This window comes from Lagopus leucura, unplaced genomic scaffold (assembly GCF_019238085.1).
Source record: "Lagopus leucura isolate 7727_CA_CO unplaced genomic scaffold, USGS_WTPT01 Super-Scaffold_100016, whole genome shotgun sequence".
NCBI lineage: Eukaryota > Metazoa > Chordata > Aves > Galliformes > Phasianidae > Lagopus > Lagopus leucura.
In genome coordinates this window covers 1,863,182-1,880,408 of record NW_024962270.1, presented here as the reverse complement: position 1 = coordinate 1,880,408, position 17,227 = coordinate 1,863,182, and the positions used below count along the sequence as shown (strand labels likewise).

General features: G+C 44.4%; 1 protein-coding gene across 1 annotated transcript in view; it reads left to right on the top strand.

Annotated features, from left to right (window-relative positions):
* GPC4 (glypican 4) overlaps positions 1–17,227 on the top strand; it is a 62,779-nt gene that overhangs the window by 23,528 nt on the left and 22,024 nt on the right. The window contains exons 2-3 of the mRNA XM_042876437.1: positions 1,739–1,897; positions 15,301–15,692. Coding sequence (XP_042732371.1) covers positions 1,739–1,897; positions 15,301–15,692 — 551 coding nt within the window. The remainder of the gene's footprint in view (positions 1–1,738; positions 1,898–15,300; positions 15,693–17,227) is intronic.

Genomic DNA, 17,227 nt, shown 5'->3' with positions numbered 1-17,227 from the left:
ACAAAAACATTCCTTGTATTTGTGAAATACGCTGGGCTTTTAATGGATTTTAATGTTGTTTTTTTTTTTTAATCAATCAATAAATTGCGGTAGTTGTTAAGACATCACTGCTGTGAGGATCCCAAGGCATTTGTGGACAACTTCAGAAGTGTCTCTGAAGTGCAGTGAGGAAAAGAAATCCCGCTGACAGTAGGCTTGAGCTTGCCAAGTAGGGTAGAGGTTTGCCCTTCCAACACAAAAGAATTACAAGTATGTAAATTGTAATCACCGAGGGAAGAAGTGCTTAATGAAAATGGTACAGGAATCATGGAGCACGTGTCAGGTAAAATATTTCCATCTGAAATTTAGGAAAAAAAATAAAAATTCAAGTGTTTTAAAATTAAATAGTTTTGACATCTCAAGTCTAGCTGTTGCTCTAGCAGGAATTATCACTTTGCTGCTATTTATTTGTGTTCTGTAGTGTCAAGGAGACTTAGCCCTCTATTGGAAGTGGAGCAAAAGGGATGCAAAGTGAAATAGTGTGGCCTTGCCTAGGGACTTGCTTGGTTGAATGCTGGCTGGGGAGGCAGGCTCTGTATGCCCCGGTATCATGAGCACTGTGTCTTAGTCCTAGTGCAGTGTGCTTGTCATTGGAGGTGTTCCTGGGAGGAAAAGGAGTGTGTAAAACGAAAAGGGAGAAAAAAAGAGTCTCTAAGGAGACAGTGAATTTTTTTGTTTGTTTTCTGAAGGCTGTCTAAGCAGGGCTGTTCTCTGTACTGGACTTGGAGCAGCAGACAGTCTCGTGCAATAAATTAGTTGTGGCAGAATTATCTGTTGGTCAAGGTCTCTGTAATGTCTGAGAAAACAAACAAATCCCATGGCACAAAAGGAAAGCTGTTTAGGAGAGGGCAGTCTTAGAGATGGAATGTGTGTGTTTAATTAATATGTATGGTTTTAACTTTTGAAAAATGGCCTGAGAGTGGTCTCTAGGCAAGAAAGTCACACACAGCAGTGTGAAGGTTTGGTAGCTGGGCGAATCGTGCAGTCGTGGGCCAGATCTGGTTGCACTGATCACAATCTGGCTTTGTTTTGCATAGAGCAGAAATAGCTCTTGTTCACTGCAGACTCTTCCGATGCTTTAGCAGTCTGGGTGGCTCTTCAGAAGGTATGTAGTGATTCTTTCTGCCCTGCAGCTCTTGGGGTGAGTCTTGGTGAGTCCCAGCAGTGCTGGAGGTTGTTGCTGGACCTCCGGGGGAATTCTCACCATCTGCCTCCTTGTGCTGAGGCACTCAGGGGTAAGAGAGATACTGGAGCCCTTTACGATTCTTCTGGCTAAGCAATCTTGAGCCATAAGATTTTTATGAGAGCCATCTTTTAGGGTGAGGGAAGAAAAATATGTTTGAATTCTGCAAAACAAACACAGTTTCACCCAAGATGACAGAAAACCGTAAAATTAAAAGCTGGGAAATGTAAAGTCTTTTCACAAGCAGTTACATAAAACAAGTTTATTTTCATATCAGTGATATCTTTGATTCTTAGAATACTTCAGTGATAGCTGAAGGGAAGGAGAAGGAAAAAAGGATTTTTCTGTTCAAAAAGGACCAATGTCATTGATGTGGTGTATTATGTATTAACTGAGTGAACTGAAAGTAATTAAAACTCCCTGGAGACGACGGTGCCACCACGGGGCCTCGCACTCTGACCTCTTTGTGTCGCAAAGGGAATTCCTCTAACTTAGAGTATTTTCTTTGTTTTTAAGGCGACCACTTGAAAGTCTGCTCACAAGCCTACACGTGCTGCACTCAAGAAATGGAAGAGAGATACAGTCAACTGAGCAAACACGACTTCAGAAACGCCGTCGTAGAGCTTAGCAATCACTTACAAACAATGTTTAGTTCCCGATACAAGAAGTTTGATGGTGAGTGCAGAGACCTTGAACTTACTTTCCTTTGCATAAAATGCTAAGAATTCCCATCCTGTTGTTCTGTGTGCAGTTGTTCTGCTCTGCCTCCCCTTTTGCTGGGGAAGTTCATGACTCATTGCTCTGGTGGCGAGGGTAGCGCATGGCTTGTTTTGCAATCCCATGTGAAAGAAATATTTGCTGATTACAGTTGTTTGTTTCCTAAAGAGAGATCTTTTTCTGATTAATCTTTCAAAAAACTGTACTGCTGTTAACTTAGATTGCAGTGAGTTTGTTTGTATATCCCCGTGGTGCATGTGATTGTAACATGCACATCTTGCAGCCCCGATCCACAAAAATGCAGATCTTTTCCAGTCTGCTATGAACCAGCAGGGTTTGTATCAGCTCACTTAGCCTTTGGGGCTAAATAGAGCAGCAAATAAATAAATACAGAGATGTCTTTGTGCAGAAACCGAGGGTTCAAGTGTGATGCAGGGTCAGAAGCAAAGTGAACAAAGTCTCGGCTGAGTTCCCATCGCTCAAGTGACACCAATTGCTGACTGATAAGCAAATGTCTTTTCTCATTGTTGCCCTCCAATCAGCAGGACGGCTGTGCTCTCCTCATAGCCTGATGGAAGAAAATCCCTATGGAAGTAGCTGGCAGTCACCTGTGCCAGTGTCCTGTGTTCACTGTGTGCCCAGCATCATGCTCCTGCAAGAAGGACTGTTCTTCTTGACTGTGGGGATGAGGTGACACCTAGATGCATGTGAATATATCTGATGAGTTATGTGGACTGGATTGGTTGTCAGGACAGCCTTTGTGTCCATTGCATCACTGCCATCTGTTAGCAGAGGGTGATTCCAATGCACAGTTCTTCGGGGTTTTTTTCTCCCTTGTTTGGTTGTTAGTGGAGAATCCACGTGAACCAACACCCTGAAGTCTGTGCCTTGAACCTCCCAGGGACTTCCTCTTTGCTGCTGCAGCAAGTAGCAGCCCTTTTCCTTCAAAAGAAGTTGGCACCTGTGAGAAGGAAAAAGTCCCCGAGTATGAAATTGCAGTGAGTCAAAGTGAAATTATGCAACCCTCTTGATAGCATCTAAATCTACTAGCTGAGTATTTCCCTCTTAAACCTCTGTTGTCTCTACCTGCTGCTACACCAAAGGGGTGATAGAGAGAGAACCAAAGTGTCTAGACTTGCAAGCTTATTAAATACAGAGCAAGGCACTTAATGAAATCCAGCCCATAGATAAGCCCTTTGAAAGAGGCCAGAGGAACAGCATCTGCTTCACCTTTAATGAACAACGAGGCTTCTTAAAAATGCTGCACTGAACACAAAGGGCATGCTTGGTTCGCTCTATTAGCATCCCTGACGTGGTGTAGATGTATTTCCAGGTGTGTCTTCTCATTTTCATGGTGAATTATGGCCACAGGACTGTGTGACAAGAAGAGGATATTAGGCTAAGTTGGATCCCTCTCAAAGCACAGTGCTTCAGTCTGGGGGGGCTTTGATGGGGAGCCCTGCAAAGCTGTTCTGTTGGCGCGGCGTGGTTCTGCCATCAGCAGCTCTCAGCGTGCCTGCTGCTGCTCTCACCACTGTGGCTCCTCTGATCTTAATCCTGGGAGTCCTTGAAAGGCAAATTTGGAAGCAGATAGAGTGATACTGTTCCTGGAAGCTAGATTTGCTGTGCCCAGCCTGTCCCTGAAGCGTGCTTCTCTGCCCTTTCTGAAACTAATAAAGGAGAATTAGCAACTTCTTAAGCTTGTCCCCAAGCCTGACGTTCCCGTCTTTAAGCAGTTGTTAATATCAGATCTAAATCTTTATTTGCTGTAGACAGAACTGATTTAGGCATTTTTTAAAATCTTACCTGGGGTGGAAGCAGAAATTAACTGATGCCCATCCTTCCTTGTTTATCTCTTGGAAGACTTTTAATCAGGACTGCCTCCCTCTCCCTGGCCGAGTCACCTGGAGGCTGATTGCACCCCATTCATAGGTGCTGTTTGGTGATGGTGGCTGAGCAGTCCTCCTCTCAAGTTCTCAGTCCTTTCCCTCTCTCAAGATTCCCTGCAAAAAAATGCTATGTTTTTGGAGCTCTGCTTGGACTGCTGTGGTGGTTTTGGGGGTTTGTGTTGCCTCCTATAGGCTGATAGGCTGTTTGTGGTGGTTGTTTCCTTTCTACAATCTTGATGCTTGGTAATCTGGTCACACACGTTCTGTTTTTTGCTTTGCATGTTTGATTTCTTGTCAAATGTCCTTTTGTGGCAGGGGCGCGTTCTTTTTACTCTTTCTGGATCAATTCTCCACTTTGCCAACGCCTCACTGAGTTGGTCTGACTTTTCTGCCCTGAGTATGTGGCATTCCTGTCTTTTACAAGCTTTGCAAGGACACATTTTAATCCTTTACACAACCAGTTAATGATAGTTGTGGGTGGAATGGAGACTGAGAGAAACACTGCTTTAAGATGCCTTCCTGGTTTGTTGTGATTGTGTTTTGGGTGTATCTTTGAATCCTGATGCACTCCAAACGTTTTTTCAGTTTAAATAAGTTGAAATAACTGGAAAGAGGAAGGTGATTGGAACACAAAGCTGGTGAAGGTGGCTTGGCAGTTGCTTGGATGCAACACGTCCAACTCAGAAGGGGAGGAGATGATCAAGACCCATGTATTTGCCCTGAGCTCTGGGGATGAGATTTGAAAAGCATACGATCCCCCCAAACTCTTCCTCTGCATGGCCCCTTGCTCCTATTTTAACATTTGGAGCTCTTTTGGGCTGCCTCATTACCAGTAGCCAGATCCATTTGAATGAAAATAAAGCTGACAGAATACAAGCCATGCATCCTCCTCTGCTTAACAGGAAATCATCTACACTGTGAAGCTGGACTGAAGGCAAGATGAGTTATTGCAGAGACCTAAATTCACTTAACTCCCAGCAAATGGAGCAGTGACTCCCCTTGCAGGGTCACATTGCTGTGTTTGGCGATGACACTCCAGGAAGCAGCTCCCTCACAGCGCGAAGCAAACCATGACCTCCCAGCTCTCTGGAAATCTTTGGTGCAGGCTCTCTGGCTGCTAATCTCTTAGCCTTGACATTCAGGTCCAAGAGAAGAGGCAAATCTGTGCTGCCTCTGCTATGTGCTTGACCTTTGCAGCAGTTGCCACTGTAAAAGGACAGTCCTTGGATGGAGGCGGCAGTGCCCTGTTGCTGTGGGAGCATTTTGCATCAGCTGTTGCTCGAGCGCTGTGTGATGTTGGAACAGTTGCCAGAATTGCTCTGATCTGACACCAAAGCCGTGTGCTTCAGCAATGGATTATCTCCTCTTAATCAGGAGCATACACCAAGCTCCTGATTACCAGTCCTCAAATGGCTCGCCACAAGTCACTTCAGCTTCTCCTATGTAATTGTACAGCACCAGGTTCTTCTGTGTGTGTTTGGTTTGCAGACACAGGGAGAAGACTGGAGCTTTGGAGTGCAGTATCTTATATATCCTGTCTAAATATTTGCTTACAGCACAGCTCTGCGTGCTCCTGGGGGTTTCTCCTGTTGTAATTTAAACCTAGCCCAGCCTCAGCATAGCAGAAAGGTACACATTTCCAGCAATAAGGGAAATTCTTTTTTTAATAAAAAATACGTGCTTTGGGAGTTGTTGGACTCTCCATTGCTAGATGTTTTTAAGGTGAGGATTTGCTGGTTTTGTTTTTCTAATATATGTGATGTCAGATACATGTTTACAGGTTTCACTGAGAAACTAGTGGGTGATGTTCCCTGGCCATATAAGCATCTCCCTATATGACAATAGCCATGGGATGCAGGAGGAGTGCTCTGATGTGGTGTCTGTCCTCAGCTGCCACGGAGGAAGCTGTGAAGCTGTGCAGTGTGACCTCATCTCACGGCACAGCAGTGGCTGCAGCCTTTTTTCATCTTCACCGCTTAGTGCCCCTCCGCTCTCCTAAGGATTAATAATTTTAGAAGGATTAATGGTGACATTAAGATTGTTTAAATGCTTGATCCCTTCTATTAAGCTTGAACTTTCATCTCCACTGACCTTTCAGGCTGAAGTTTTCCATGCTGGGGGCAGTGGTTTTGGGAGGATGAGGTGAATGCCAGAACAGAAATTGGGCTCAGCTGTTTTGAGGAATTGGAGCAGGGCAGGAAGCAGCAGATAACTCTCCTTTAGCATTTCTGCTATCCTGTTTCTTCCTAGATAAGCTGTTCTTTGGTTGTCTGCTTTTGTTAAAGACGCCTTCTGAATCTCTCAGAAGACACAACTGTTGTACCAAGCCTTTTTTAGGGAGAAATTCTGTTTTCTAGGTTCACTGCACAGCAAATGAGGGGAAAACAAATTTCTAAAGCCCTTGTAAGCAGAGGGACTGCTAAATGACTGCTGTGAAATGCTGGCTGGTTCGTTGCCTCTGAGTTTAGCAAGCTGCTGCATTTAAACCAAGTTTTGTCTCTTTCTTCTGAGTGCTCTGTATTTAGGGAAGACGAGCAAGATTTTGCCTCCAGTGATATTTAAGAATATTATGTCCAAGAGGCAAAGTGCAGCAGGCTTGGTGCTCGCTGTGCCTCAGCAACAGGAGGATTTGCACAAAACTTCTCAGCCTCAGCCGGCATCTGGGAAGCTATTAAATGCTGAGTGTCCCATTTCTGCTCTGCTCCTCCCCGCTGCCCCCTGACTTTTCCATTAGTATCAAAGATAAAACAAATATGAAAGTGTAAAATGAAACCCTTGTGGGACAACGAGCGGAAGGAAAGCGAATCCGAGCAGCAGGAGCTGGGCAGTGGTCCCCAAGGGGCACGTGGGGCCACAGGTTGGGTTCAGTGGGGCTATTTCTTCTGGGCTGGATGTAGGTCAGGGCTTTTGCATGTGGCGCAGGTTTTGAGAGGTGGGAGTGGGACACAACTTTCCTGGTCCGTTGTCCCCTTGCAGGTGATGGGTAGCTCACATACAGCCTTTGTGTTGCTTTGCACTATGCACTGGGTGCGGGCAGCTGCCAGCTGCCATCCCAAGGGAAGAGGAAAGGCATATTCCCTTAATCGAGGCCTTTCTTCTCTGTCCTCCATGTTGGTGGTCTCCTTCCCACTGCTTCGGACAGAGCGGAGACAAACAGTGAAAGATGAACCCTGTGGCTGTCTGGTTCCTAAAGTTAGAATTTGGCGGATAATCAGGATGCTATACCTGACCAAAATAACTGCCCTTTGGGACCTTACTGTCACATTAACTCTTTTATCAGAAACTGCCTGCAAGAGCAGAGAAGTGGAGCCTTGTCCTGCTCTTGTGCCAGGCTACCTCATTCTTTTGGTACCTGTAGAATGCTTTTCTGAGGATCCCAGTGCATCAGGAGTTGTGCAGAGGGAGACTGGAGATGCAATGGACCTTTAATGCCTGTTGTGCAAGAGCTGTGTGTTTTTTGAATAAATTTTTGACAGCTTTGCTGGAGTTGCATTAACATACAGATGACAAAGCAGAGTGGTCTATCTGCTGCCACTCAAGAGTAGGTGAATGACCAGCCTCATTCTTTTCTCTCCAGGAAGGATCGTCACAAAACCTCACATAGCAACCTGGGTGGAGAATGGTGGGATGATCCCTCGTGCTTTGCAATGAAAAACATTGCCTCCTGCTGAGAGCTGGTCCTTCAGACTTGGTTTTGGACTTGTGCTTGTCTGGGATACAGATGGAGTGATTTAGGAGAAGCAGAAGGGAGCAACCACCAACACACTTCCTTTAGAAAATCCCACTTGTGGGTTTTTGTTTGCACTTTCCCACTCACGCCAACAATAATGAAGCAAATTGTCTGCTTTGTCTGCTTTCTCTGCTCTCTCTGCCCTGGAAGTTTGTTTATTCTTTTTCTTGTAGCTGGCTCCTTTCCATCTGGAGATCTTTAAAAAGGTACAAAAAAACACTATGATTTTTCTTCTCGTTCTTTGAAAAGGTTCACAACGCTGAGCTAACAGTGAGGGGGAATTGACCTCTGATTTGGGAGGCCCAGAAAGATCTTGAGGTCACAGCATCACTGGGGGAAGGAAACCCTATGTAGAGGGAATCTCTTGCCCCACAGATGAAGGGGAAAAAGTTGAGATTTCTATAAGTGAGTGAAGGGTTCAGCTATGGGCAAGACCACTTTCTGTGTGGTCAGTTTTCTTTCTGCCATCTCAGGTGCAAGCAGTTCTGCTGTTAGGATTGCAGATAAACCTTTCTTATGCTTTTATTTTGTCAAAAGACAAAGATGTGGGCCGCACGCTTTATACTTTGTTACAGGAAACATGTCTGGTGTTCTCTGGTTACTAATTGCTGTCAACCTGTCAATGAGCTATTGTTTGTCTGTTTAAAATTAACTCTCTTTTCCTCCTTCCTGCACAAAGAAACCACCTAGCGATTGTGCAGACTCTTTTTGCATGTGCAGTATCAGGAGCTGCTCCCTGGATGTTGATGGAGCTGGTGGCGTTTGGGTTCTTGCCGTGGGCTTGATTGCATGATATTCCCCTGGAGCTGGCTTGTGCTGCTGCCTTATCAGTGTTACACGTACCTTAGCATCCAGTTGTTTGCACACTGGGTGAAGAAGAGCACTGGCTCTGCCTGGGAGAGCTCAGTGCAATGTGAGACGGAGTGAGAAAGAGCGAGAAGTGAGAAAGAGGAGTGAGAAAGCTGTCAAATACTCAGCAGCACAGGTCCTCCTCAGTCTCTTCAACAGCAGTTGTAGGAAGGGAGACTTAGAAAAAGATGCACGTCTCAAATACCCTTGAGTGCTCTTAAGAAGTGCAGGATGCAGCTCGAAGTTTCACAGCTGCTGTTTGCTCTGTTGGGGTGGGAAGTTGGTGTTTTGGTACCAGCTGGACCTAGTTCTAAAGCAGCTGGGAAGTAACAGGGGAATGGGTGTGGTGAAAATTAGCCAGGAGGAGACTGGGCAGCAAGGAGAGGCAGCAGTAAGGGAGGAGTGACGGGGAAGATGGTGTCGAGTCGTGGTTGCTGGGTTGGGAGCTTGGGATGAAGGGTGTTTTACTGGGGGATAAAACCTCTATGGATGGCCCAAGAATTGTGAGCATGGAAGGTCTCTAGAAATGGAGGTGAGGAGGATATGAAGCTTGTGTTTGTCCTTCAGGATGCACAAAGAAGGGACTGGAGCACTTCTGCTTTCCTAATTGTTAGGATAGGTGTTAGGTGGAGCAGGACATGATGTGCTGTTATTTGCTTCTTGAATCACAGACAGTAATGCTTTTTCTTCTCCTTCTCTTTCATTGCTTCATTCGTTTACAGAGTTTGATCACTGTGTGACAGCACTGCTCTTGGGCTGTTAGCTTCTCTGAGTTCCTGCCAGCCCTGGGGTACGCACGAATGTTCTTGGGCCCATCAGAAACAAGAAGTTCTAGGAATGTTTTTTGTTTACTTGTTTTTTAAATTATTACTTTTTTTTTCCCCCTCTGTGAGGTTGTGTCCCAGTTGTTTTTGTCTTGAAGCATTTGAATAATTAAGCAAAGTTCTGGGAGATTTGGCAGTGCCTCCCAGCTCTCTGAGGCTCACATATCATGGCTGTTTCTGTGACACTGGTGATTTAAGCCTGTGTTTCTTCTTACTATGCGGAAGAGTTCTTCCCATGTCACTAAGTGCTAACACATGTTTGAAAGCAGGACAGAGGAACAGCTTGTGGATTTGCCCTGCCCTTCCTGAGTTCATATTCAATAAATGTGTTAACACTATGTATTCATCGGTTTCTCAGCACTTCTGGAAAAAAGTTGTTAAGCTATGGTTTGTTTTTCCCTGGTGGAAATTACAAATGTGATATATGTAATAAAGGAAGTGAAAGCGTATTAAAAGTAATGAGGCACGTTTAGGAAAAAAAAAATCTTTTTCCTTTGGGGTAGGTGGCATAGCTGTGGATAGCTTCAGCTTTGAAACTGTGAAACTTTGGTGCCTTTTCTTCCCAAGACCTTTCTATCAGATGTGAATTCTGCGTGCATCATCAGAGGAGCTGTAGGCTGGGCTTTGCATTCACAGATGCACTTATGGGTGTATATATATATATATGCACCTATATGAGGGGATGGGGTTGGCCCCTCTATGCTGCAGCTTGGACAAGGGTGTCTGCCTGGGAATCCATCTTGCTGCTATGCACGTTTTATGAGTAAACCAATTCATGGGAAAGTATAATTAATCTCTTTGTGGCAGCACTCTGCTGCACACACTAGAAAATGTCATTATCTATACAGACAAGCAAATTAAAGGTTTCACTAAGGCAGACGGTCCTTAATTAATCATAATCTGGACAGCATATTAAAAGTATACCTGAAAAGTGCGGGTGGCAAATTATCTAAAACTAATTAGTTGTGCCCATAAAAATACAGCATATTCCCTCCGTGTGCTTGAATCTGGTTTTATTTGTTTCTTAGGGTGTGTTCAATAATTGCACGTCTACCAGTTTGCATGGTTAATTTGGAAATCTTCATCAGAATAACTCTAAGGCCAGTTGAAAACGTGGCTATAAAATAAGTTAACCTGATGCGTGGGAAATTTAGAATGTCTGAAGGCTGCTGGGAAGGGAAACGTGGCATAGCCCTGGTTTGGAAGGACACACGTGCCAACAAAGGGGCACCTGTGCGTTTCATCCCTGACAATGAGGAAATTCAAAGCAAAACTTCACACTCCAGGGTGAGCAGCTCTGGGTTGAGCTCTCAGGGCTCCTGGATTGGGGCTGCCCTCCCTACCAGTGTTTGTAGGGAAATGCCACAATGGGCTGTGGGTGAACTGCAGCGTGCCCCTTTGATGTGTTCTTCTAATCTCCAGGAGCTGCCTTTGATTTAGGTAGGGCTGTACTGTATAGCAGAGGGCTTTCCCCATCAAAAGCCATCTAATATGAAAATCCCACTCTAAATATCTGAAAATGTTAGCACAAGAAATAGGAAAATGTTACATCCGTTCCTCCTTGAGGATATTTTCAGATGAGACCTGTGAACTCAGCATTAAAAAAAAAAAAAGAGTCCAAGGAAGTGGATTTATGGTTTGTAGGTGGAATTTGCCCTGTGCCCTACAGTGGGTGGAGTGATTGTTTCTTCAAATAGCTAACATATCCACAGCTTGGAAGGAGGGTTGTTTAGAATTTTTCTGGCTGTGGAAACTGGTGTAATGTGGAAGCACCTTCAAGAAGTGCTGGGTTACCAGCAGGGCTTGTCTGCCCTCAAGCTGCAAGCAGGTGATTGCTTGTATTACCTGGAAAAAGGAAACTGCCAAGTAACTGTGGTTAAATTTTCCCATTGTGGAAATTTGTTTTATGGAAGGGCTTGTTTAAAAGCAGGAATTCCTTTTCCTCCAGGACTCTTATTACAGAAATATCAGATGTGTCATGTCCAGTCTTTCTTACTTTTTCCTGACATCCTAGATTTTCCCCTGAGTGCTGGCACTGAAATTCTACACTGAAATTCAAACGTGTTAAAAGAATAAACATAGCCCAGAGCCGTAGATTGCCTGTCTGCAGATTACATCCTTTTCTATCCTGAGAAGTTAATTGCATTATAAATGTCATCTTCCTCTGAGCAGCAAAGTCCATGGAGTCCAGAGGATTTATTTACAAATTTCAGAGTTTCATCCTGGTTTTAGGAAAGATTTTCTGACTGCTGCCAGTGGATATCTCTGTGAATGGCAGCCCTGGGACCATCAAAGGTTGGCATGGCCGAGCCCTGCTCCCTTCCTCCTGGCACCTTCCTGAGTGACAAGGTGGTTTTCCATCAGTGGGTCTCAGCTGAGGTGGGGAAAGTAGGAAAATGTGCAAGCAGAAATAAATTTACAAGGATTGTATGAGGTGTTGGGAAGGCAGCATTTCTTAGGGAGATGACAGCTCATTATACACCTCCTTACAGTTTGCAGCATTCAGTAAGTCATGAATAACACTGGTACCAAACACAGAGAGATCGGTGTAGGTGCTTGAAAGTGGGTCTTCGTGAACACTGCTTGTGGAGGATTTCTGTCTAAAGCAGCCTCTGTTTCTGTGAGATTTCTGCCTTGATGCTGACTGCCCAGATGCTGCTCCTTAATTTTGTGCAACCCAAATGCTGCTGCTGTCCATTCTCTCAGCACTTTGTCTGCTGTCTGTCCTGCAACTTGTGTCCCAGCTTGTGCCACAGCCTTGCTGGCAAGTGCCTGTGACCTGCATTTGTGAGGATCAGACCCAGCAAAATGGCAGAACTTCTCCCTGTAACCCAAACATCTCTCTGTGCTCTGCTGTTAGCTTGGAGACCAGGCAGGTGAGATGTGCTGGATTTGCTCGAAAACCACGTTGCTGCTTCTGGGGATCAATTGGTGAAACGTTTCCTGATTTTGTGCGCTGCTTGCTTTTGTCTGTTTGTCTGGGGGCCACCCCTTGGTCTGTGAGTTTAAACCAGATAACCGAGAAGCCAAAGCGAGCCTGACATCTCTCTGGATAGCAGAGTCTCGGAGAGCACTGGCAAACTATGGTTTGTCGTCTGTGAAAAATGTTTGCATTTGACAGCTTTTCACAGGAAGCCTGTCAGAGTGATAATTTAATGAGTACAGATTGCTTGCAACACAGCTGTAAAACGTGCTTTTACAGTGCTGTAAAATAAGCAACCAAGTCCTTTGTGTGTTTGCTTTGTTTGAGAACAAGTCAACTTCTAATACAAATGAAAGGTGGTCATTTATTTTACCCAGCAAACAGTCAAGATGTAAGAGAGGAACCTGCCATTTTTCTTCTTGTGGTGGCAAGGTTAATGCTGGGTTACACTGGCGTTTGCTAATCAGCTTGTTTCTGTGAAGGGGAGGATTAATATCTAATGAGACAGACTGAGTTACCAGTCAGATTAGCATTTAAGTCATAAAAAGGACTTTTGGACTTTCCTCTCTTTGCTGCAGATGTCTTTACCCCTGGTTTGCACAGGGGAAGTGTTGGTTTCTCACCCAAACTGATGTCCTTAAGGGGAGAGGGAAGACTCTGTGCACATATGTTTACAACTAATTTGGTTTATGGGTTGTTTTTTTTTTTTTTTCCTTTGTTTGTTTTTTAGGATAATTAATGAACATACCTGGTTTTAGCCCAGATTAAAATTTGTGAAGGGACGAACGGCTGTAAAGCCTGAATCAGTTTATTCAACTTTCAGTTCAGAGCATAACCAGTAATTAAGTCTAGGCTGGAGAATGAATTGGTTATGGCAATATAGATGTATTGCTTGAGGCAACTTTCTTGGCTTAAAACATTGCGTTGGGTTCCTTTAGACCAATAGTTGGAAATACGTAATAGATTTCACATCAATGTCATTTTAAAATACAGTTGTTACTGAAGAGTTCTGCTGATGCATCTGCCAGATCTTGTGCCTTGTATGAAAGTGTTTAAGTAAACAGCTTATTTAGTGATATTAAAAGGCCTGAGCTAAGGAAGGAAGTGAGCCTTCAAAATGATTAAGTGAATTAGAAATTAATATACACCAAGCTAATCTCTATAGTATAAACTCAACAGAAAAAAATCTTCCTGGAGAGGAAATGCCAGTCATGGGAACGAAAGTGGAGGTTCCTGCTGATATTGGACAGAGGACGTGTCGGGTGTTTGAAATCAATCTCTTCTTCCCTGGATCATTTCTCTTGTGCTCCTAAGAGGCTGCATTATATACAGCTATGTCAACCACCAAGCCCCATGACTTTGTTCGTCAGGAACTCGAAGAATGTTTCAGTTTTTCCAGAAAATGTTTTCTGTGTTAGTCTTTGTTTGTACTGGACCACTTTGAAGACTAAAATCTGAACTTCAGCATACTTTAATACATTTTAACAAGGTTTAAATTCACACCACGCCAAAATATTCTACCCCCTCCTTCTAACGACTTCTGGCTTTAAACATTACTCCTTTGAGGATTAAAAAAAAAACCAACAGAGGCATGTTTTATTAAAAAATATTTATTGAATATGAGTCACAGAAAAGCAGAGGTCAGAATCCTCAATTGCAGTGGCATGCGTAAAATAACCCTCTCCCTAGGCCCCCCTTGAGGCTGCACCCTGGGTGCCGATGTCCTGCTGGGCTCGGAGCACATGGATGAGCACCAGCACGTTTGTGGTTTTTGTTTTCCTGGGAGAGTTTTGCAGGTCCTGTTGGGTGGGCAGAGAAAATTTCAATTGTGAGCAGCTTATGCTGACTACCAGCACATGGTGGAAGTCCCCCTGGTAGTCTTGCTTGCCTTAGCTCCCTCCCATGCCTATACAAGTGGAGTTGTGTTCCAAAAGGGCCTAAAAAGCTTAATGGATCTCTCCTCTATTACTTTATCTCATCTAACAGATATCCAAGGCAAAGATTGTCAAGTAGAGTGATCTTGTGATCTTCCATCAGACCTACTAAATGCTGGGATTTCTCCTTTGAACCGCTGCCACTTACATAGGAGCAGACTGTCTTTTCACTTGTGCTGATGTAGATCAGCTTAATTAGCAGTGTCCAGTTTGCCCTCAGCAGTATCTGCACCTCCCTCCGTTGGAAACGAAGCCTCTCCCAAGCGTTGTGTCTTTGGCAGCACTGACTTGGAGGGGGATGTTCTTTAAATTGACCTGGCAGATGCATGAGGAGTGCCAGATGTCACTGGGTCACCTTGCAGCCGGCGTCAGAGATGTGTGCGTCACTGCCACGATGCCGTGACGGTGTTCCAGCAGTGGCTGCTCTCCGGCACCAGCCTGTCTGGTGTTCTCAAGCACTGAACTGAAGCTGGCCTTTGCTTTTTGAAAGCCACGAAACCCGGAGCCGTTCTCCGTCAGCTGAAAAATCTCTTGGCCTTCTTGTCAGTGTCAAGCGTTTAGCCCTTGGATTTTGAGCAAATTCGGGCTTAATTGCACTTTCTTTGTACTGCCATAAACATCTGAAGTCCTGTCTGCAATCAGAACCAATTACATAATTAGAGACAGGCCCTGCCCTGAGATCTGGCAGAGTTGAAAGAGAGGAGACAGAACACGAAGGTAGATTTTTGGGTCTGTTTTTAAAAATGTACTAAAGTTGTTTAGTTTTTGAGGTTGGTTTATCATCGTTGCAGAAAGTGAACTGACAGTAATTAAAAAGATTACTTTGAAAACCAGCTTTTTTAGAACACTGTTTAAAATATTTTACTTTCTGATAATTTGGGGCTTCTGAATAACATTTCAAGCTGGCTGAATGGTAACGTAAAGGCTGCTTAATTTTTTCCATTTTACTGACTTTTGTCATGATATTTAGTACTGGACAAAAGATATTTCACTCATCCAAGCCTTAGGAGGCCTTAGAAAGTGGTTTTGAAGGGTGATTGACTTTATGAGAAGCAAGCAAGAATTTTGAGAAATTATTTGAAAATCAGGTATGGAAATCATTTAAAAATCAATTTCTCCTGGGTCTCCTTGTGCTGCGTTTTCAAGTTAAGCAACGTGCAAATGCTTAACCCAGTACCAACATTTACCATGGCTTCTCTTGCTCTTTCCTAGAGTTCTTCAAAGAGCTTCTGGAGAACGCCGAGAAGTCGCTGAACGACATGTTTGTGCGGACGTATGGCCGGTTGTACATGCAGAACTCAGAGCTGTTCAAGGACCTCTTCGTGGAACTGAAGCGGTACTACGTGGGTGGCAATGTCAACCTAGAGGAGATGCTCAACGACTTCTGGGCACGTCTGCTGGAGCGTATGTTCCGGCTGGTGAACCCGCAGTACCACTTCACGGATGAGTACCTTGAGTGTGTCAGCAAGTACACGGAGCAGCTGAAGCCCTTCGGGGACGTGCCGCGCAAGCTGAAGCTTCAAGTGACTCGAGCGTTTGTGGCAGCCCGCACCTTCGCGCAAGGCCTTGCCGTCGCCAGGGACGTCGTCAGCAAAGTGTCCGCGGTGAGCTCTGTGTTCATGCCTCCTTCCCATGGACCTGCCGTGGGTTGCGTCTTTCCCTGTCATCACGCTTCTGCAGAATGCTATAGATGCACTTGGCTCTTCCATAGGTGCCTTAAGCGCATGACGGGTGGTTGAGCGTAGATGGGACAGGATTCCATCTGTTGGTAGGAGAGCCCAGCTGTGTGTTTTGTGATAGTCACGTTCTGGAGATGTTCTGCCCATGGGCCACCACAGTCCAGTGCTTTAGGCCAACAGCAGGGGTGTTTCCCTGTTTGGTGCTTGTCCTCCTGCGTGTGGAACAGCAACAGGTTGGAAATTAAGTTCCATCTGCAGTGGAGATAAACATGTTTGCTTGTGTAATTACTGTACCTTCTTAATATTGCCCTCAAATTACAGCGAGTCATGGACGTTATGGGCATCTATTACGGAGCAGCTGATGACTTGCTCCTTGCTCCCAGGCATGGAGAGAGGCTGTTAGCATGAACAAACAGTACTTTTATGATAATAATAAGCTGGAGCCATATGTGCAGGGCAAGAGCCTGTTGTATTTGGTGCCACAGATGTAGCAGAAGTCAGGCCTCAGTCTTCCATGGCTGTCACTTTTGGGGGTTCAAACTAATACGTTATTGTTCACCTAAATGTTTACCTCTCTCTTCTCATAGACCACTATAGAATGTTCTAAATGGGATGACTTTGTTTTCTTCCCTGAGACTTGTCTGTAATTTACTTTGAGTTGTGTGGTATATGGAACAGATGGATTAGATAATCCCCTTAAACTGATTGTGTAAGATTAAAAAAAAAATTAGTGATTTCCTTTTAACAACCTCGGCTCACTTCCTGTGGTCTAGAAGATGTAGCATAATCATTTAATCAAACAGAAAGGTTTACTTTCTTTTTACCTGGTTGCAGAGTAATAAAGCACCAGGCTGGAAGGGCAGGCATGAGTTTGAATCATCCTAAGTGCAAGGAAAAAAAAAAAAAAACAAAGAGAAAAAAAGAAAAAAGAAATGAGGCACTCTTAGAAGAAGAATGCAATTTTGGAGGCAGCACAATTAACTTTAATAAGTGACATGATCATTCAGATTGCTTTGACTTACAGGGAAGACATGAAAATACTGTGACTGCAAAAAAAAAAAAAAAAAAAGATCTGTTTCCACGTTAATTTTTCTTGTAATAGGACTGCATGTGTGTGACAGGACAGAGAATGTTAACAAGGGTGGAATTTCTTTGTTAATACATCCAATCTCCAGGAGTATGTTGCTAGTGCTAGCCGTTGTAGGTACTTAACACCTAGGCTCCTTGTTTAATAGCAATGACACTCATATGTATCTTTGTGCTGCTCTCATCTAGGTGAGGGTGAGCACTGGGGGCTCCATGGATGTTATGTGGGGTCCCTTTGATGGGATCACAAAATCCTCCAGCCTCAGAGATGCCATCCTATGGGGGAAAGGAGTTGTGGGAGAGGGAGTGTTGGAGCTGGATCAGACCAAGTGTTTGTTTCCATGTCAGATCATGGCAAAGCCTCCAGCCTCTCG